At 41.3% G+C, this 23253-nt stretch overlaps 1 protein-coding gene across 2 annotated transcripts in view; it reads left to right on the top strand.

Moving 5' to 3' along the window:
• c4h11orf65 (chromosome 4 C11orf65 homolog) overlaps nt 1–23253 on the top strand; it is a 65865-nt gene that overhangs the window by 16108 nt on the left and 26504 nt on the right. For both annotated transcript variants that reach the window (XM_073043651.1, XM_073043652.1), the window contains exons 3-4: nt 5632–5824; nt 15127–15219. In XM_073043651.1, the coding sequence (XP_072899752.1) occupies nt 5632–5824; nt 15127–15219 (286 nt within the window). The remainder of the gene's footprint in view (nt 1–5631; nt 5825–15126; nt 15220–23253) is intronic.

Genomic DNA, 23253 nt, shown 5'->3' with positions numbered 1-23253 from the left:
GAGTACTGTTGGTGGGGGGGGGGGGGGGGAGGACCTACCTGGGGGAAGCAACAGTGGCCGTGCTTCTGGCACAGACTCTGGCCCTGTGGTTCAGAAGGGTAGGGAAAGGAAGAGGATGGCAGCAGTGATAGGGGATTCTATAGTTAAGGGGTCAGACAGGCAATTCTGTGGATGCAGGAAAGAAGCATGGATGGTAGTTTGCCTCCCGGGTTCCTGGGTCTGGGATGTTTCATATCATGTCCACGAAATCCTGAAGTGGGAAGGTGAACAGCCAGAGGTCTTGGTACATACTGGTACTAACGACATAGGTAGGAAAAGGGAGGAGGTCCTGAAAACAGACTACAAGGAGTTAGGAAAGAAGCTGAGAAGCAGGACCACAAGGCTGATAATCTCAGGATTACTGCCTATGCCACATGATAGTGAATATAGGAATAGAGTGAGGTAGAGGATAAATGTGTGGCTGAGAGATTGGAGCAGGGGGCAGGAACTCAGATTTCTGGATCCTTGGGACCTCTTTTGGAGCAGGCGTGACCTGTACAATAAGGATGGGTAGCACTTGAATCCCAGGAGACCAATATCCTGGCAGGGAGGTTTACTAAGGCTACTGGGGAGAGTTTAAATTAGAATTGCTGGGGGATGAGAACCAAACTGAAGAGATGGAGGAAGAGGAAAGAGAAGATGCTTGTAGGCAGTGTGAGAGGGAGGATAGGCAGGTGATAGAGAAGGGATGCGCTCAGATTGATGGTTTGAGATGCATCTATTTTAATGCAAGGAGTATCATATACAAAGCAGATGAGCTTAGAGTGTGGATCAGTACTTGGAGCTATAATGTTCCAGCCATTACAAAGACTTGGATGGCTCAGGGGCAGGAATGGCTACTTAGAGTGCCAGGCTTTAGATGTTTCAGAAAGGACAGGGAGGGGGGCAAAAGAGGTGGGGTCATGGCACTTCTGATCAGAGATAGTGTCATGGCTGCAGAAAAGGAGGAAGTCATGGAGGGATTGTCTACTGAGTCTTTGTGGGTGGAAGTTAGAAACAGGAAGGAGGTTGATAATTCTACTAGGTGTTTTTTATAGACCACCCAATAGTAACAGGGACATTGAGGAGCAGATAGGGAGACAGATTCTGTAACGGTGCAATAATAACAGGGTTGTTGTGATGGGAGATTTTAATTTCCCCAATATTGATTGGCATCTCCCTAGAGCAGGGGATTTAGATGGGGTGGAGTAGTGTACTTAGGAAGGTTTCCTGACAAAATATGTATAAAGGTAGATAAACTTACAAAAGGAGAGGCTGTACTTGATCTGGTATTGGGAAATGAACCTGATCAGGTGTCAGGTCTCTCAGTGGGAGAGCGTTTTGGAGATAGTGATCACAATTCTATCTCTTTTACCATAGCATTGGAGAGGGATAGGAGCAGACAAGTTAGGAAAATGTTTCCCCTTGCACATTGAAATCCCCCGTGACTATTGTGATATTGCCCTTATTACATGCCTTTCCTATTTCTTGCTGAAATCTATATCCCACATCCTGGCTATTTTTCAGAGCCTCTATTTAATTCCCATCAGGGACTTTTTACCCTTGCAGTTTCTTAACTCTACCTACATGGACTCTACAGCCTCATAGGATAGGAGGATTTGATTTCATTTTTTTACGAACCCACCCCACTCTGCCTACCTGCCTGTCCTTTCGATACCTTGTGTTTCAGACAGACAGACACAGACAGACAGAGATACTTTATTGATCCCGAGGGAAATTGGATTTCGTTACAGCCGCACCAACCAAGAATAGTGTAGAAATATAGCAATATAAAAGCATAAATAATTAAATAATAATAAGTTAATCATGCCAAGTGGAAATAAGTCCAGGACCAGACTATTGGCTCAGGGTGTCTGACACTCCGAGGGAGGAGTTGTAAAGTTTGATGGCCGCAGGCAGGAATGACTTCCTATGACGCTCAGTGTAACATCTCGGTGGAATGAGTCTCTGGCTGAATGTACTCCTGTGCTTAACCAGTACATTATGGAGTGGATGGGAGTCTTGTCCAAGATGGCATGCAATTTGGACAGCATCCTCTTTTCAGACGCCACCGTCAGAGAGTCCAGTTCCACCCCAACAACATCACTGGCCTTACGAATGAGTTCATTGATTCTGTTGGTGTCTGCTACCCTCAGCCTGCTGCCCCAGCACACAACAGCAAACATGATATCACTGGCCATCACAGACTTGTAGAACATCCTCAGCATCTTCCGGCAGATATTAAAGGACTTCAGTCTCTTAGGAAATAGAGACGGCTCTGACCCTTCTTGTAGACAGCCTCAGTGTTCTTTGACCAGTCCAGTTTATTGTCAATTCGTATCCCCAGGTATTTGTAATCCTCCACCATGTCCACACCGACCCTTTGGATGGAAACAGGGGTCACCGGTGCCTTAGCCCTCCTCAGGTCCACCACCATCTCCTTAGTCTTTTTCCCATTAAGCTGCAGATGATTCTGCTTGCACCATGTGAGAAAATTTCCCACCGTAGCCCTGTACTTCACCTCATCTCCCTTGCTGATGCATCCAACTATGGCCGAGTCATCAAAAAACTTCTGAAGATGGCAAGACTCTGTGTTGTAGTTGAAGTCCAAGGTGTAGATGGTGAAGAGAAAGGGAGACAGGACAGTCCCCTGTGGAGCCCCAGTGCTGCTGACCATTCTGTCTGACACACAGTGTTGCAAGCACATGTACTGTGGTCTGATAGTCAGGTAATCAATAATCCATGACACCAGGGAAGCATCCACCTGCATCACTGTCAGCTTCTCACCCAGCAGAGCAGGGCGGATGGTGTTGAATGCACTGGAGAAGTCAAAAATCATGACCCTCACAGTGCTTGCCGGCTTGTCCAGGTGGGTGTAGACATGGTTCAGCAGGTAGACGATGGCATCCTCAACTCCTAGTTGGGGCTGATAAGTGAACTGGAGGGGGTCTAAGTGTGGCCTAACCAGAGGCCGGAGCTGCTCTAGAACAAGTCTCTCCAGGGTCTTCATGATGTGGGAGGTCAATGCCACCGGTCTGTAGTCATTGGAGCCACTGGGGCGCGGCGTCTTTGGTACAGAAACGAGGCAGGACATCCTGGATGTTAAGCTCCAAACTGCAATCTTCTTTCAGCCACGACTCAGTAATGCCCACAACCTCATACCTGCCAATCTCTTAACTGCACTACAAGATCATCTACCTTATTCTGTTTATGCGTGCATTCAAATATTTATATATTTATCACACTTTTCAATTTTGCCCTCATTTTACACTTCAACTCACCTACTGCAATTTTGCCCTATCATCTGCCTGTCCTTCCTCAGAGTCACTGTGAGGATAGGCATTTGGTACACTATCGACTTGTGTACCAAATGCCCATTCTCAGCCCTATTAATCCAGTTCCCATCCCCTTGCTAGCTTAGTTTAAACCATCCCCAACAGCTGTGGCAATCCTGCCCGCAAGGATATTGGTCCCCTTCAGGTTCAGGTATAACCTGTCCTTTTTTGTACAAGTCGTACCTTCCCCAGAAGAGATCCCAGTGATCCAGAAATCTGAAACCCTGTCCCCTGCACCACTTCCTCAGCCACTCATTCATCTATACCACCATCTTATTCCTGCCCAGACATGGTACCAGGAGTAATCCAGAGATTGCTTCATTGGAGGTCCTGCTCTTCAGCCTCTTCTCTAACTCCCTATGCTCACTGTACGGGACTTCTTCCCCCTTTCTACGTATGCCATTGGTGTCAATGTGCACCATAACTTTTGGCTGCTCACCCTCCATCTTAAGAATCTTCTGCAGCCATTCTGGACATCCTGGGAGGCAAGGTACCATCCTGACTTCTTTCTTGCAGCCACAGAATGTGCTCTCTATCCCCCTAACTATTGAGTCTCCTATCAGACATCATCATTTCTGACTTCTGTTAAAAAGAAGTAAATCTGTTAATTATTTTTAATAACACAACAAATGCCATCTAATCATGATCTTAGCCCACTCTTTTGCTGTGTACACCTTGCCCTTCAGTGATATTATCTAAAAGGCAACAGTAGGTTCTAGTGGTTTGCAGAAGTATACCAGGCTTTATGGTATACCACCACTCTTAACCCCACCACTGATTTGGCACACTTTCTTATCAATAGCCAGTAATAAATGAACAAAGACCTCCACTCAACTAAATATTGGGAAAAAATGAATGTGCTATCTTTGGACCCCACTACAAACATTGCGCATGGTTTATCAGTTTCATTATTCTTCTTAGAGAGTATCTGAATTTAAGCTAGACCATTGATTCTACATTTGATCCCCTTTTGAATATATATCCATAATAGGGTTTCCTTTTTATGCCTCTTTCCCTATCTTTGCTCATCTGATGCTGAACCCTTCATCTAGACTTTGGTTATCTCTATGTGTGATTATTAAGATAGTTTCCAGGTTATTCTTCCATGTTACGTATAATCACTCTCCTGATTGTAACTTAACTAGCGCAAAGCCCTATTCACAAACAAGAGAAAATCTGCAGATGCTGGAAGTCCAAGCAACACACACAAAATGCTGGAGGAACTCAGTAGGCCAGGCAACATCTATGGAAAAGAGTACAGTCAGCGATTTGGAACCTGTCGAAAGGTCTTGGTGCAAAACATCAACTGTACTCTTTTCCATAGATGCTGCCTGGTCTGCTGAGTTCCTCCAGCATTTTGAGTATGTTACAAAGCCCTATTCAGTAATCATTCCAAAGCAGATTTCCTCCTTTCACTAACTGCTCTCTGAGGTACTTTAGTTTCTGGTTCACAATGTCAGTATTAAAGTCCTCATGCTTGTTTATATTTCATTCTTTCCTATCCTCCAGGGGAAAAAGCTTTTATGATTTCTGTGGTGTTCCTGTCCTGATATTGAACATCTCCAATTTTGATCACTCCATTATTAGTGGTCAAAGCTTTCAGCTGTTTCAGCACTACACTTTGAAAGGCCCTCTCCAAACCACTCTGTCTCTCTTTGCATCTTCCTTTAAGTTGTTGATTAAAGCCTACCTCTTTGACTAAGTTTTTGGATATCTTTTCTTGATGACTCAGTATTAAACTTTTCAAGATATTGCACTTGTTAATACATAAATTCTATGTAACCATATAAATGCAACATTCTGCATAAATGCAATTTGTTGTATCATTGGTGGCTGCAAACATGGATGAATGAAAACCATTAATCTTGTTTCACCTCCATTAATGACTTAATGGTTACATTAGACACATTACGTTTAACATAACCATTCACTTTTGTAAAAGTTCTTTATTGCCCAAAAAGGGCTTCAAATGCTAATTTAAAGATTTTTATTATTTTTCTCTTAACATTACAATGCAATTATCACATTGATACTTACAGTATAGATGGGAAGAGTCTAAGGTAAAATTGATGCATGTAAATCTGTGAACCAACTTAATGAGTAGAGGAAGGTTTGGCCTTTATGTTCATACTTTAGGAGACCATTTGGAATGTGTCTTTACAAACTCTGACCAGGCCAACAGGAAAGAGTGTACATTACTCAGGATTTAGGAAAGACTGTCAAATTTGCTTTGTGGAACACAACTCCTGAATTAATGTTAAATTATTATTTTTTAAAGTGTTGAAGCATTAATGTTTGATGGAAGTAAGAGAGAGGACAAAAGGTGCCCTATCTACAGGAGCTCTGCTGGTGAAATCTTTGCAACCAAGATAAGAACGCATGAGATCTCTGAAGCTGAGAGGCAGCAAGCAACTCTTACAAAATTAGAAAATTCAGCAAGAATAATACAAAGAGCATGGAGAAGATATATTGTAAGTTTTGCTATATACTAAATTGACAGTTTGCAGTGCATGGATGATATTACTAATAAGTTGAATATTTAAAAATTTTGTTTCCTTGTGCAACATTTCTCAATTTTTACCTAACATCAATATTATGCAACATGAACTACCTTATAACAGTAACTACATTTTCAAATTATGTCAATAAGGGGAAATATTTTAATACATCTTGAAGCTGTGAGAGATTATATGAAAATTCAGATTATTGCTTTGCTGTATTTTCCAAAAATAGCAGAATTAAAATGGTCTTTATGATAGATTCTAAATATGAAAATAACCGTTTAAAATAATTATCTATAATTGTTAGACAAGATACCATAATTGCTATTTCAGGAGATGTTGTAATTTTCTGTTTGGGGCTAAAGGAAATGTCTGAAGGACATTTCAATGTTTCAAGGTTTGAAAGAAATGTTGAGCATAGAAGTTAGATTATGTAACTCAGCGCAAAGTAAATGCAATTTAATTTAACTCAAAGTGAATAATTACACAACCATTTCCAGATTAACTCATGTCAAAAATAACAGTTGACGGGCCACTTCCTGTCATGTCTCTATTTAACCTATTTTTGCCTTCTATACCCCCCCAACCTTGAGCTTGCATCATCTGCTAACAAAGGACCAAGCCTGACATTAACATTAGAACATTTGGCAAGGGCGGAACTGTTTCGGTTAGATACTTTGCAGGAGTTGGATGTTAGCTTTCAGGGTCCTTCTCATACAGTATCTCCCACTGATGCATGACCTGGCCACAGAACACCAGTTCATTGTCTTCCGGTCACCAACCTCACTTCCTCAGGAGATCTTCCCTCTGCGGCCTCCAGCCTCAGTCTCTCCATCGATGCACTGCCTCCTTTTTCCTTAAGATCCATTCTTTCAGCTTGTTCTTACCTAAAAATCCTGTTTATTCCTACCTTAACTGTACTCTTTTCCCCTTGCAACTTTCCCCCACCACTTTGACCGGTCCCATCTTCCCAATCCTCACCACAGATGCCTAATTCCTCCATATTATCTCAAAACAGAATGATCTGAGGGCCTTTCCCTTCTTCCTTGAACAGCAGAGGCTCAACCAGTCAATTTCCACAACTACTCTGTTTCGCCTGCTAAAATCATTGATATATTGAACAATGTCCTCCACTCAGCTCCACTCACTTTCTGCAATTCAAAGGCACAGGTATGAGACCTCACATGACCCCAATTCTACCAATATCTTTGTTGGATATTTGATTTGGTTCTACATTGTTGCTGCTTCCTAAATTTGTAGAGAACATGAAAATTTATTAACTCTGCTCCCACCCTGCTCTCACTTTCACATGGTTTCTGTCTGAATTCTCTTTTCTGACATATTTATTTTCATCTCAGAAGACAGATTAATTTCCAATATCCATTACAAGCCCATCAACACTCACAGCTATTTTTAATACCTCTCCCACTACACTGCTTCCATTATAGAATCCATTCAATTCTCCTACTTTGTCCTTCTCCAGTGTTGATCTGCTTTGATGACAAGACTCTATACTGGTGCTTTCAACATTCCTTCCTTTTCCCTCAACCATAATTTCTCTGTGCTGTAATAGACAGGGCTTTTGATCACTTCTCACTTATTTTCTGCATTTCAGTTTTCACCCAGCTTCTTCCAGTCAGCTTAAAGATTCAACATTCAAGTTTGTATAATGTCATTTTCATTACGCAACTATAAAGAAGAACAAAATAATTGTTACTCCAGATCCAATGCAGCACTGTAAAGCATTGTGCTAACCATTACACTACAGTGCCGCTCACAATAATTTAAAAAAACACAATAAATATAAATACATAAGTTAGCTTATATATAGATTGATTGATATCCATGAAGTAACTCTATGCACAGGAGTGTCTGTACATAAGCTGATTGACAGGAAATGATAAAGTAGTGGTGGTTAGGGTGTGGACAATAGACAATAGAGGCAGGAGTAGGCCATTCAGCCCTTCGGGCCAGCACCAAAATTCAATGTGATCATGGCTGATCATTCACAATCAGTACCCCGTTCCTGCCTTCTCCCCATATCCCTTGACTCTGCTATCTTTAAGAGCTCTATCTAACTCTTTCTTGAAAGCATCCAGAGAATTGGTTTCCACTGCCTTCTGAGGTAGAGCATTCCACAGATCCACAACTCTCTTGGTGAAAAGGTTTTTCCTGAACTCCATTCTAAATGGCCTACCCCTTATTCTTAAACTGTGGCCTCTGGTTCTGGACTCCCCCAACATCGGGAACATGTTTCCTGCCTCTAGCGTGTCCAATCCCTTAATAATCTTATATGTTTCAATCAGATCCCCTCTCATCCTTCTAAATTCCAGTGTATACAAGCCCAGTCACTCTAATCTTTCAACATATGACAGTCCCGCCATCCCAGGAATCAACCTTGTTAACCGATGCTGCAATCCCTCAATAGCAAGAATGTCCTTCCTCAGATTTGGAGACCAAAACTGAACACAATACTCCAGGTGTGGTCTCACCAGGGCCCTGTACAACTGCAGAAGGACCTCTTTGCTCCTATACTCAACTCCCCTTGTTATGAAGGCCAACATGCCATCAGCTTTCTTCACTGCCTGCTGTACCTGCATGCTTACTTTCAGTGACTGATGAACAAGGACACCTAGATCAGATTCAGATTCAGATTCAGTTTATTGTCATCTAGAAACCACAAATGCAATGCAGTTAAAAAATGAGACAACGTTCCTCCAGAATAATATCACAAAAGCATATGACAAAACAGACTACACCAGAGAATCCCCATAACGTTTGGCAATCCCCAATCCAGAGCCTGGAGAGGCTGCTGCATATTAATATCGCGCTACCGTCTTAGTGCGTTCCCCGGAAAGGAGCTCCAAATCTACCAGACAAAGAAGACCAAAAACTAAAGCTACAAGACCACATAGTTACAACAGTGCAAAGAATAGCATAATTGATTAAAAAAAAACCAGACCATGGGCACTGTAAAAATAGTCCAAAGATGTTAAAAGACTATAAGTTCAAAAGAAATCACCACACAGTTTCTACAAGTCCCCAGGGTCCCGACAGACTCGCCATCCCACGCCGGCGGTAGAAGGGAATACCCCCGCTATGGACTTCAATGGCGCCGCCCAACTCAGCCTCGCAGACGCAGCACACAATGAAAGCTCCGTCGAACCCAGCCTCACAGACGCAGCACACACCGAAAACGACCTGACCGCAGCGGACTCCGAGTCCATCGAACCTCCGAGCCAACGACCATCCCCTCCGGCACAGCTTCTCCGAGCACCATCCTCTGACGAGCGTATTAAGACGGCCCCGCCAATGGCCATCGGCAATGTGACCCTGAGGACTGGGGGCCTGTTCTTCCCAGCAGAGTCCCGGACCTCACAGCAGCAGCAACGAAGAAGGTCTTCCTGGAGATGTTCCCGATGTTCCTCTGTGCTCCCACATCCGTTTGCAATCGATTATGATTGTGCACGGTACCCCACTTCACACATAACAGATAATCAGCTCCGGAGTGGCCGCTGCAAGCTGCGTTGTGCCACCATCTTGGAATCCAAGATCTCGTTGTACTTCCCCTTTTCCTAACTTGACACCATTCAGATAGTAATCTGCCTTCCTGTTCTTGCCACCAAAGTGGATAACCTCACATTTATCCACATTAAACTGCATCTGCCATGCATCTGCCCACTCACCCAACCTGTCCAAGTCACCCTGCATTCTCATAACATCCTCCTCATATTTCACACTACTACCCAGCTTTGTGTCATCTGCAAATTTGCTAATGTTACTTTTAATCCCTTCATCTAAATCATTAATGTATATTGTAAATAGCTGCGCTCCCAGCACCGAGCCTTGCAGTACCCCACTAGTCACTGCCTGCCATTCTGAAAAGGACCCGTTAATCCCTACTCTTTTTTTGTTTCCTGTCTGCCAACCAATTTTCTATCCATGTTAGTACTCTACCCCCAATACCATGTGCTCTAATTTTGCCCACTAATCTCCTATCAAAGGCTTTCTGAAAGTCCAAGTACACTACATCCACTGGCTCTTCCTTGTCCATTTTCATAGTTGCATCCTCAAAAAATTCCAGAAGATTAGTCAAGCATGATTTCCCCTTCGTAAATCCATGCTGACTCGGACCGATCCTGTTACTGCTAACCAAATGTGCCGCTATTTCATCTTTTATAATTGACACCAGCATCTTCCCCACCACTGATGTCAGGCTAACTGGTCTTTAATTCCCTGTATTCTCTCTCCCTCCTTTCTTAAAAAGTGGGACAGCATTAGCAACCCTCCAATCCTCAGGTACTGATCCTGAATCTATAGAACATTGGAAAATGATTACCAATGCCTCCACGATTTCTAGAGCCACCTCCTTAAGTACCCTGGGATGCAGACCATCAGGCCCTGGGGATATATCAGCCTTCAGTCCCATCAGTCTACCCAACACCATTTTCTGCCTAATGTGAATTTCAAATGGAGGGGGTAGTGGTGGAGGTGTTTATCATCCTTACTGCTAGGGGAGAGTAAATGTTTTTGAGTCTGGTGGTCCTGGTGTGGATGCCTTGAACCCTCCTCACAGATGGGAGTGGGACAAAAAGCAGATTAGGTAGGATCTGTCATGATGTTACTGGCCCTTTTCTGGCACATTTTTGTATATATGTCCTTAATGGCGAGTAGGCTGATGCTGGTGATGTGCTGGGAAGTTTTGACTTCTGTTGTAGAGCCTTCCTGTCTGATGCAGTGCTATTTCTGTACCAAGCAATGATGCAGCTTGTTAGGATGGTCTCTACTGTGGAATGACGTGAGTATAGATGTGCAAAGTCCAGCTCTGTTCAGCCTCTTCAGAGAGTAAAGGCGATAGTGAGCTTAGGATGTGTCCTGGGACCATGAGAGGTTGTGTATGATATGCATTCCTAGGTATTTAAAACTGCTTTCAGTTTCCACTGCTGTTGCACCAATGAAAAGGGAGGTGTGAATGGTGTGAATTCTTCTGAAGTCGATAACCATTTCCTTTGTCTTGTTGACACTGAGGAAAAGGTTAATTGCTTGGCCCCAGGCCTCCTCTCCATAGGCCATTTCATCATTATTGATAATGAGCCCCACCACTAAAAAAAAGTGGATGAGGAGGAATTTCTTCAGCCAGAGAATGTTGAAACTGTAGAATTTGTTGCTACAGGCAGTTGTGGAGGACAAGTCATTTGGGTATATTTAAGGCAGTGGTTGCTAGATTCTTTATTAGTCAGGGCATGAAGGGTTATGGGGAGAAGGCAGGAGATTGGGGCTGAGAGGGAAATGGATCAGCCACAATGAAATGGTGGAGCAGACTTGATGCGCCAAATGGTCTAATTCTGCTGGTATAACTTGCGGTCTTATCTCTGTAAATATGTCCAAGGAACTGCTGAAGAAAGCTATGCTATCAGAATCCATCGCTATTTGAGCATCCTAGCCTTTTACAAACTCCCCAACCCAAAAGACTTATGAATAGCTGAATAAAGAACACTACTCCTGTTACTGCTTAAATCAGAGTTGATACCAAATTTAGGAAAACACTGTGAGGTGCTCAAAGATGACAAAGATGTATTGTCAAAGATCTACTACCAGTAAAAGCTGAAGCTAGGGTCAACAGATGGACATCAGACATGACGTAAGGTGCCAGAACATTTGGGTATGGCCCAAGCGCAGAGAGAGAGAAAGACACTGAAGCAGGTCAACAGTTCAATAACTTTAATAAGAACTTTGTAGAATTTTAAGAGAAAGGAAAGCAATAAACACTAGGCAACAGCGCCGTTAATTAAAACTCTCAAGCCAAAAGTTAAATGCCAACACCAAGGCTGAAAGAATTACCTAAATACTAAATGAATACTGCTCCTTTCCAGTGTCAGTCAAAATGGTAGTCCTCTTTCTCAGACAAGGACAAAGGTAAGCAGGGAGCATAACGTTGCTGTGCTCAACAAGACTACATTGAAAAGAAGGGAGTTAAATGGAACCTGCTATTCAGCCTGCCTGTGGGGTGTGTAGACCCCGCAGTATAGTCTGTGGTTGTGACAGAAGGTAATGGATATTCTGTACACACCATACCAAAGTTCATTGGACATCACAAGGGAACAGTGTATCCTATGTTGAATGAACAGATCCTCTTAGGAGGATTTCTGAAGAAGGTGCTTTATGAAAGTAGGTATACCTGCAATACAATTATATCATGGACCAGCAGTAGACTCAGAGACCAACTAGGACCAGATGTAGAATAGTCAATTGACCTATGTATCTGGAAGACTGTGTGCCAATATAAAACATACAGAACCTGTATAGTTATTTTGTTTTGTTTTTCTTTCACTTTTTGTTATTAAAGGAGTCAATTCCCTGAAATAACTACTATAAGCTACTATCACTTTTTGAGGAAATTGAATACATATCTCATTTCATTCAAAGATGTCAGGATGGTGTGTTGCCACCCAAGTACTAGGGTCAAGGATGTCTCAGAGTAGCTGCAGAAGATGGAGGGGTGGCTCTGTTGGTAAAAAATCAAATCAAATCCTTAGAAAGAGATGACATAGGATCAGAAGATGTAGAATTGAGTGGACTGTGGATTGAGTTAGGAAACTACAAAGGTAAAAATACCCTGATCGGAGTTATGTACAGGCTTCAGAGCAGCATTCAGGATGTGGGATATAAATCGCAATGGTGATCAAAAAGGCATGTAAAAAGGGCAATAGGACGATAGTCATGGGGGATTTCAATATGCAGGTAGATGGGGAAATTCAGGTTGGTGCTGGATCCCAAGAGGGAATTTGTAGAATGCCTACGAGATTGATTTTTAGAGCAGCTTGTGGTTGAGCCCACTAGGGGAAAGGTTATTCTGGATTGGGTGTTGTGCAATGAACCAGATTTGATTAGGGAGCTTAACGTAAAGGAACCCTTAGGAGTCAGTGATGATAGAATTCACCCTTCAGTTTGCAAAGGAGAAAATTAAGTCAGATGTATCAATATTACAGTGGAGTAAAGGGAATTACAGAGGCACGAGAGAAGAGTTGGGCAAAGTTGATTGGAAGGGAACACTAGCAGGTTTGATGGCAGAACAGAAATGGCTGGAGTTTCTGGGGGCAATACTGAAGATGCCGGATAGTTACAAACCAAAGATAAACAAGTATTCTACAAGGAGGATGAGGCAATCATGGCTGACAGAGGAAGTCAAAGACAGCATAAAAGGAAAAGAGAGGACATATAATATAGCAAAAATTATTGGAAAGTTAGAAGATTAGGAAGCTTTTAAAAGCCAACGGAAAGCAACTAAAATGGCATAAGGAGAGAAAATATGAAGGTATGCCAGCCAATAATATAAAAGATAATACCAAAAGTTTTTTGGAGATATAAAGAATAAGAGAGAGGCGAGAGTGGATATTGGGCCACTGGAAAATGACCTGGAGACTTAGTAACAGAGGACAAAGAGATGATAGTCAAAATAAGTACTTTGCATCCGTCTTCACTGTGGAAGACATTAGCAGTATGTCAGAAATTTGAGAGTGGGCAGAGTGTAGTTGCCATTACCAGGGAGAAGGTGCTTGGGAAGCTGAAAGGTCCCCAGGGTTCTGAAAGATGTAGCTGAGGAAATTGTGGAGGCCTTAATGATCTTTCAAGAATCACTAGATTCTGGAATAGTTTCAGAGGACTGGAAAATTGCAAATGTCACCTCACAAGGGAGGGAGGCAAAAGAAAGGCCAGTTAGATGAATATTAGAGTTGTGTTGTACATGCATACTATGTATAGTTGTATTGTACATTCTTAAATCTGGTTAAGATGGCTCTACTAAACGTGTGTGACAGCTTTCTGGTAGGCTAAGAAATCTGTCCAACAACATCACTATAACATTCCTTTCCTGAGGCAAATTGTGTTAAATTATTGCTGCAAACAGTGAAGGGGTGAGTGATGGTGAGGCGAGTTTGGGGGATGAGCCATGATGGGGTATAGCAGAATTGTTGCAGGAGGAATTCTGATGCCCATACAGCTGACCTGTGAGCGAGATTGGATTGCTCTAGGTGCCAAAAGGAGAGGTCGAGGCCCAGTCAGAAAAGATTTGGTGCCTGTACAAATGGTCCAGGTTTCAGGTTGGATTGCTCTGGATCCCAAGCTGATTTGAAGAGCTTGGGAGCAGCTTCAGGCTGGGCAGCAAAATCTGGGCTTGGAACAGGTCGCTGCATGGCATGATCTAGGCCCAGAGTGAGTTGTTGGGTGGCAAGGTCTAGACCCGGAACTTTTTGCCTCAGCCGGATCCCTGTGCAAGGTAGACAATTTTAAATACTGGCCCTGATCGGAGGTGAGAGTTGATTTTGCTTGCTCTCCATGATCTTCACTCCTCTCTCCAGGGCACTGGAGCCTTTCACTGTTCCATTGTTTAGACAATTTAAACACCAGCCCAGGTGAACTGAAAAGGTGTTGGTCAGGACAAGAGCTGATTTCACTCGTTCTCAACATAGTCATCTCCATAGTGCTGAGGCTATGAAGACTGTCCTGACTGCTGTGCTCTCTACCTGCTAATATAATGGACTGATAAGCAAGTCTTTGGGCTTCCTCCAGGCTTCTCTGGGGTTCAGATCCAAGGACTCAATTTTGGTTTGGAATGCTGTTTGCATGATTTGTATTTTTGTCTTTCTCTTGCAGTATTGGTCTTTTTATTTTTATTCTTTTTTTAAATTAAGTTTTTCGGGTTTCTTGCTTTTTGGTTACCTGTGAGCAAGCAAACCCGAAGTGTGTAATTTATACATTTTTTTGATAATAAATATAATTGAATCTTGAATGTTGACAATAAAATAAAACTTTCAACCTTTGAACCTTTTTTTAGCCTGACTTTAGTGCTTGGGAAGATGTTGGCGTCCATTATTAAGGATGAGAGTCTAGGAACAGCTTCAGAATAGGATGCCCATTTAGAACAGAGATTAGGAGGATTTTCTTTAGCCAGAGCATGGCGAATCTGCAGAATTTTTCTGCCGTGGTTGGCTATGGCAGCCAAATCTTTGAATATATTTAAAGTGGAGATTGATAAGTTCTTGATTAGTCAGGGCATGAAAGGTTATGGAGAGAAGGTGGGAAAATGGGTTGAGAGGAATAATAAATCAACCATGATGGAATGGCGGAGCAGACTCAATGGGCAAATTAGCCTCATTCTGCTCCTATGTCTTATGCTGAATGTTCACTGTAAGTTATTGAATTCTTAGTTTTGAGGAGCTTTCATTACTTTTGACCCATTGATATAACTATAAACCATGTTTTTCTGTTTGTAGGACATACAGCTGTTCAGGCATTATAAGAATATGATTAATTTCAGAGGGAGAGGAAACCCTCAATGCATGATGAAATGTATTAACCCCATTGAGGTAAGAGAAAATGTATTCTTAAAACACTCATATTTTGGACTAAGATCTTTTTAAATTCAGTACAATAACACATGGAATGCATAGAAAACAGAAATATGTCTTTATTTATTAGTAAATCATTATGGTTTCTCACCCAGTTCCCATTGGTTCATGCTATTAATATGCAAGATATATATACCTTACTGATTTTTCTGTCTGAACTTTGTGAATCATTGCTGTGGTTGTTGTGAGCATCATCATTTACAAAGGATACAATATAAAAATACATTGTCTCATAAAAAATATCAGAATACCTCTAAACCTAATTTGATATCATAAAGTTTTGATATGATGAGGTGAGCAATTTAGAAAAAGGAGTCTAATAAATATTTTGCATAAAATGAGTCAGGAATGATCTTTAATGAAACTCATAAATCCTGAAATATGATCTGCCTGTAATCATAGTAACTATATATTACAAATACCCAGTCTGCAAGATAGCTACCTTTTTAAACAGTGAATATCTACTGGGCTTTATTGGTGTTCAGCTTATCTTTACATTTTTCTGTAAATGCTAGTTGAGAGGGATTGGCAGTAGTAATAATTTAAGTCTGGATCCTGATATTGATGAATGTTTGATTTACCTGTTCTCATTAGATCAGCACTTGCATCACTTTTCATCAAGAGAATTCTATGGTAACTTACTTCTACATTTCATAAAAACATCCATCAAGATTATTATCAATCTATAACTCTCATCTGTTGCAGAAGTTATTATTACAAAAGCCAGTGAGGATTCATATTACTGGAATGAGGAAACATAATCACAAACACCAAACATGGAAGTCATTCATCATATACTCAAACACTAATTTTTCTCTACAGGAATGCAGCATATTATTCTCCTATGCATTATTCTTTCAGAACTTTTTACTTAATAAAATAACATATAAAATGCTATAAGCATTCAATAAGTAGCATATAGAAACAAAAGAAAATGCTGATGTTAATATTTCTGACATATCCATTAATTGGAAGAGAACAAATATAGGTTTGGAAATTTACCACAATGACAAACAGATATTGTTAATCATAGAACAGAATTTCATAACAGTGCTCAATGCTCTTGATAACCTGCCCTTGAGAAATTGGATGTGAGTCATTTTCTTGAACCCCTTGAGAAATTGGATGTGAGTCATTTTCTTGAACTACTAAAGTCATTCTAGCAAAAGTAACTTCACGGTATTATTGTGTCACGTACCCCATGACCGGGTTAAGAACAGCAGAAATGGAAAACACTTTGGAGTCTGGTATTACTAGTAACTAATAATGTTTTTTAGTAAACTAAGCAATACAGTAATCTACAAATGTTGTAAAATGCAAATATATGAAACAGGTTAGCAATGATATATACAGAAGTGTGGAAATAGGAACCAAAACCAGGCTCTTTCAGAGCTAGGGGTAAATGGATACAGTCTTACGATATGATGCAGAGTTCAGTTCAGTTCAGGTCGAGGTAGGTTGTTTGAGTATTGTTGGAGAGAGAGAGCAAGAGATGAAGAGAGGTGATGCCGTTGCCATCGATCTTCCCGTTGTCTTCCTGTTATGGTCACATGACCATATCACGTATGACCATTCTTCAGTGGTGGTCCTGTCACCCAGGCAAGGGTGGAGACACAAACAGTTCCCCACCAGTCGCACTGTTACACACTGTGAGCCACTGATCGATTCCCCGAATTGATCCTCCAAAATCCCCACCTTCACGTGGGTGCACAACGCTCTTTCAGTGTCCCGTGGTGTGTCTGCCTGTGTCTTAGCAGACCTGCTTTTTATCTCCCCTTTCAGGGCACTGGCTGTCCATCAACCCGGTCCCGCCTTGCTGTCTCTGCAAGGATCTTACAAGCAGGCAAAAGTGTCCTTGGAGCAAAGGTAGACAATCAGCCAAGGAGCCATAATATTAAATCATATATATATATATATATATATATATATATAATATATATATCTCTCTCTCTCTCTCTCTCTCTCTCTCTCTCTCTCTCTCTCTCTCTCTCTCTCTCTCTCTCTCTCTCTCTCTCTCTCTCTCTCCTCTCTCTCTCTCTCTCTCTCTCTCTCTCACTCTCTCTCTCTCTCTCTCTCTCTCTCTCTCTCTCTCTCTCTCTCCCTCTCTCCTCTCTCTCTCTCTCTCTCTCTCTCTCTCTCTCTCTCTCTCTCTCTCTCTCTCTTCTCTCTCTCTCTCTCTCTCTTTTCCATCTGCGTGGGATGCCTCCCCCCTCTTCTTCTCTCTCTCTCATTAGCAGCATAGTTCATGGGGGGTCAACTCTGGAAACCCATCTCAGCTTGGTTTGCTCATCACAATTGGGCTGGAAGATCTAGGACCTAGACATAGTGACAAAGAAAAATATTTCTAATAAGGATGATGTGTAAGGAAAGATGTAGCTGATGGTTTTCTTATGGACCTACTGTCCATGACCTTTTTGATAATAGGTGTCATATGTTTGGGTGGAGCTACTGGAATTCCTGAGGAGTAATTTTATTACCGAGATTGCTGACCTGTTCCTATGGCTTTATATTTAATATAGCTGGGTTCCTAGTCAATGGAGATTTTCAGAATGCTGACGGCATGGGGCTTGCCAGGGTGATGTTATTTAAAGTGAAGAACAATGGTTAGAGACTTTCTTATGGGAGATGGTCATTGCCTGTTGCTTGTGCACGTTGGAAGTTATTCTCCTTCTATCAGCCTATGTCTGGTAGTAGTCCTGGCCCTGCTGCATGCAGGAATGGACTGTTTCATTTGCTGAGGTGCTAGGAATAGAATTGTAATTTGTGCAAATTATCAATGAAGATTCTACTTCTAATTAATATGGAAGAAAAGTAATTAATGAAGCCTGCTATAGATATTTGGACAGCCACTGCATTGAGGAACCCTTGCCAATAATGTCCTAAGGTTGGAATATTGATCTTCATTTTCCTTGTGTGAGTTTCTGACTCAAAACTCTTGAGTGTCTTTCTCTTGATGCCCATGACTTCAGTTTCCCAGGGCCAATTAAAGCTAAGTTTGCCAAAAGCTGTCTTGATCTCAAGTACAGTTACTTCCATCTCATCTCTGGAATTTTTGCTGTTTGTCTTATGTTTGGACAAAGGTTGTGATGAGGTTTGGGACCACGTGGCCCTGGTAGAATGTAAACTGAGCACCAGTCAGCTGCTTAAGTAAGTAGATAGCACTTGATAACACTGTTGATGATACCTTTCTGTCACTTTGCTAGTGATTGAAAGAGGACTGATGGTAGTTAACGCGATTGGATTTATCCTGCGTTTTGAGGACATTTCAAATTTTGTGATTAAGATGCAGAATGAATTTTTTCCATGCTTTTTATTTTGTATTTTTAAGACCAGTGTCTAAAATATTAACATTCCTCATTGCTTTTAGACACTTTTAAATGTTGACATGTTCCAGCATGTTTTTTATTATATAGTTGCTTTGTTTATATTATAACAATAAATCCAAACACTGGAAATATTCATTACACCTAGCAGCATCTGTAAAGGTGTAGCTATTTTTTAGGTCAAGATCTTGCATCAGGATTGAGAAGGAAGAGGAAAGATGACCAATCTATATTAGTACAGGAGGCGTTGGGGTAGGTGAACGTGTTTGAGAGAACACAAGGTTAGGTTATTTGAAGTAGGTAAATTGCATTGTAAGCAACATACACAAATGGCTGGTGGAACGCAGCAGGCCAGGCAGCATCTATAAGAAGAAGTACAGTCGACATTTCAGGCCGAGACCCTTCGTGCGTTAGTGCTGACCGACGGGTCTTGGCCCGAAATGGCGACTGTACTTCTTCCTATAGATGCTGCCTGGCCTGCTGCATTCCACCAGCATTTTGTGTGTGTTACTTGAATTTCCAGCATCTGCAGATTTCCTCGTGTTTGTGAAATTGCATTGTAAGCTACCTTAGCGAAATATGAGATGTGTTCTTCCAATTTGTGTTTGTCCTCTGTGCATTGAAGAAAGCCAAGGACAGTGTGGGATTGGGAAAGACACACAACTGGAAGGCAACTGGAATTGCAGACAGAGTGCAAATGCTCCTCAAAACAGTCTGTACATGGTTTAACTGAAGTAGAGGGGGCATCATTGCAAGCATCAAATGCAATTGACCTGCGTGGAAGAGGTATGGGTAAACCTGTCTCTCAGGAAGGGCCGTTTGGCCACCCATTTCAATTCTACTTCCCATTCCCATTCTAACATTTCAGTCTATGGCGTCCTCTACTGCCACGATGAGGCCACACTTGGATTACAGAAGCAACACCTTATATTCCGTCTGGGTAGCTTTCAACCTGATGGCATGAATATCGATTTCTCAAATTTTCCAGTAATTGACCCCCACCTTCACCATTCCCCCATTCCCATTTCCCTCTGTCACCTTTTCTCCTTACCTGCCCATCACCTCCTTCTGGTGCTCCTTCTCCTTCTCTTTCTTCCATGGTCTTTTTAAAAAAAATGTTTAATTAGTTTTTCAAAACATTTTACAAATTAAAAACCCCAATCCCAATGAGGAACATTAATACAGTGCAAAATTAAGGCATACAATAACAATATGCTACAAAGGAAGAGAATTTAACAAAAAAAACACCTAAATTAAAGACAGGTAAGCTTAGTATCCTCCCCAAGCCCCACAACACAAGAAAAAACATTAACAACTCCAGACCAACCCACACCACAATATAGAGAGTATAAGTCAGGACAGTCAAACTCCCAGACTGTGAATACACTTAGCAACAGAGGATAATAATGCCCTACTACCAGAAAAAAAAAGGGAACTGAAAGCAAGGGACCGAAAAGAAGAAGAAAAAAAAACCCTAGTCAAGAGGAAGGTTATGAAAGTACTCGATAAAAGGTCCCAGACCTTATGGAACTTTAGATCTGAATTAAAAACTGAATAATGAATTTTTTTGAGGTCAAGCAGGCCATAATGTCGTTAAGCCATTGCGCAGATGAGTGGGCGGTGGCAACATCTCTCCATCTAAGGAGATCAAGCGTCTAGCCAGGAGAGAGGTAAAGGATAAGATTCGGCATTTGGTCGGATCCAAACATAGATCTGTCTCGCCCCAAAAACCGAACAGAGCCAATTAAGGGGTTTGGTTCTAGGTGCTGATTCAGAATACACGATAATGTAGTGAAGACATCTTTCCAGAATTTCCTCCAAGCTAGGACAGAACCAGTACATATGGATGAGAGAGGCCACGCCCCTCTTGCATTTATCACAGAGTGGACTAATGCCAAGGTAGAATCGAGATAGTTTAGATTTAGACATCTGGGCTCTATGAACCAATCTTAAACTGTAAAAGGCAATGGCGAGCACAGAGAGAGGTTGAGTTAACTGATTTGAGAACCTGAGTCCCAGCTCTCATCGGATAAGGAGATATTTAAATCCTGCTCCCAGGCCATTTTAATTTTATCCACAGGGGCCCGTCGTAAGGCTGCTAGTTTATCTCTGATAATTGATATTAAACCTTTACCTTGTGGATTAATGGAAAGAAATAGGTCCATAACATTTTTTGCAGGCATTTCAGGAAAGTTAGGAATTAAGGGAGCAATAAAGTGTCGGACTTGGAGATATCTGAAAAAGTGAGCGTTAGGCAGATTGAACTTAACAGAGAGCTGCTGAAAAGAAGCGAAGCGATTATCAATGAAAAGATCTTCAAAATGTCTAATGCCCTTCCATATACCAAACATGGAATGCTGAATCGTATGTAGTAGGTAAAAAAAGGTGATTATGTGCGACAGGGCTGGAAACGGAGAACCCCTGGAAACCGTAGCATTTCCTGAACTGGCCCATATACGCAAAGTGTGTCTAACAAGAGGATTGGCTATTGATCTGGGCAGACTACTAGGGAGTGCAGAGCCAAGAAGTGCAGAGATAGATAATTCTTTAGTGGAGCTCAACTCCATTGCCACCCAGTTAGGGCACTCGGGTTGGCCATGGAAGAAAGACCAGAAGGTAGCACACGTATATTAGCTGCCCAATAATATAATCGGAAAGTTAGGTAAAGCCATGCCACCCTCTTTTTTAGATTTTTGGAGATGGATTTTTATTAATTCTAGCACGCTTATTCTGCCACAGATATGACAAAATAATAGAGTCTAAGGAATCAAAGAAAGATTTAGGAATAAAAATTGGGATAGATTGAAATAAGTATAAAATTTGGGGAGAACATACATTTTAACAACGTTAATACGACCTACCAAAGACATAGATAGAGGTGACCATTGTACCAGACTCTGTTTTATAGCATATGAAAGATTGGCAAAGTTTTCACGAAAGTCGTCTTTAAACTTCCTTGTGGACTGTAATTCCAAGATAAGTAAATTGGTTATGGACTACTTAAAAGGGAGATCACAAAATGTTAGTTCTTGTGCTTCTTTATTAATTGGGAAAAGTTCACTCTTATGTAAATTAAGTTATAGCCAGAGATCTGGCTAAACTGGTCAAGAAGTGAAAACATTGGAGGGTAAGGATGTAGACGGATTGAAAGAAAAAGTAATAAGTCGTCAGCATAGAGAGAAACTTTATGCCTCAACACCCCCTCTCCAAATCCCGGTCAAATCAGGACAGTTTCGAAATGCTATCGCCAGAGGTTCTATAGCCAAATCAAAGAGAAAGGGACTTAAGGGGCATCCCTGACGGGTGCCACGTTTTGAGATTAAATACTTGGGATTTCTGAAAATTAGTTAAAACAGAAGCAGTAGGACACAGGTACAGCAATCGGATCCAAGAGATGAAACTTTGGCCGAGGTCAAATTTTTCTAAGACTGCAAAAAGGTAGTTCCACTCTATACGATCAAATGCTTTCTCCGTATCGAGGGAAATAACACATTCAGGAATCCCAGTTGGAGGTGAGTATAAGATATTAAATAAATGCTGAATGTTAAACAAAGGGAGACGGTTTTTAGTAAAGTCTGTTTGGTCATCAGAGATAATGGAGGGAATAATGGTTTCTAACCTATGAGCCAAACTTTAGCTAAGATCTTTACATCAACATTGAGCAGGAGAGATCGGCCTATATGAGGAACACTCTGTTGGGTCTTTGCCCTTTTTAAATAGAAGAATAATAGATGCCTCATTGAAAGAGGGTGGCAATTTGGCCGTAATTAAACGAGTCAGATAATACTGAAAGTAACTGGGGAAGAGAGAAGTGAAGAGAATGATTTATAAAATTCCCTGAGGACAGTGCAGAAATTGCAAAAGAAACCTCTTCTGATGATATAGGCGCATTGAGTTTGGCTTTAAAATCAGATGAAAGTGAGGGGATATTCAGATTCTGTAAAAATTGATCAACAGAGATATTGTCATTCAGAGATTCAGAGGAATAAAGCCGAGAATAAAAATTTTTAAATGTGTCATTAATTTCTAAATGATCCGATGTAAAGTCTCCGTTCTCTTTCCGGATCTTTGTAATATGTTGTTTGGGCTTTGGAACACCTCAGCTGATTGGCTAGGAATTTACCAGACTTATCCCCATGAATGTAAAAGAGGCTCTTTGCTTTCGAGAAGTTGGCGTTCAACAGGTGAGTGGACAGAAGGTTAAATTTAGTTTGGAGTTCAACGTGCTTCTTGTATAATTCAGGGTTCTTAGTTTGAGCATATATTTGATCCAATCTTTAATCTGGTTAATAAGGTCTAATCGATCTGCACAGGATCTTCTGTTGAGATTTGCTGTGTAAGAGATTATTTGACCCTCAGATATGCTTTCATGGCATCCCAGACAGTCTGGGATGGCACTTCAGGTGATGTATTAGTGTTAAAATAAAAGGTTATCTGATCCTTAATAAATTTTTAAAAATCATCATCCGATAATAAAGTTGAATCAAACCGCCAGTGTTTATTCCTCTGAGGGAGACCAGGAAAGTTCAGAGAGAGAGTAATTGGAGCATGGTCAGAAAGCAGTATACTCTGATAGTCACAAGAGTGGGCAAATGGAATAAGTTGGTTATCGAGTAAGAAATAGTCAATTCTAGTGAAGGTATGGGTGAACATGTGAGAAAAAAGAATA

The sequence above is a fragment of the Hemitrygon akajei genome, chromosome 4 (assembly GCF_048418815.1).
Source record: "Hemitrygon akajei chromosome 4, sHemAka1.3, whole genome shotgun sequence".
In the NCBI taxonomy this organism is placed as follows: Eukaryota; Metazoa; Chordata; class Chondrichthyes; order Myliobatiformes; family Dasyatidae; genus Hemitrygon; species Hemitrygon akajei.
Note: the sequence above shows the minus strand (reverse complement) of the source record. Positions and strands in the feature narration are given on the sequence as shown.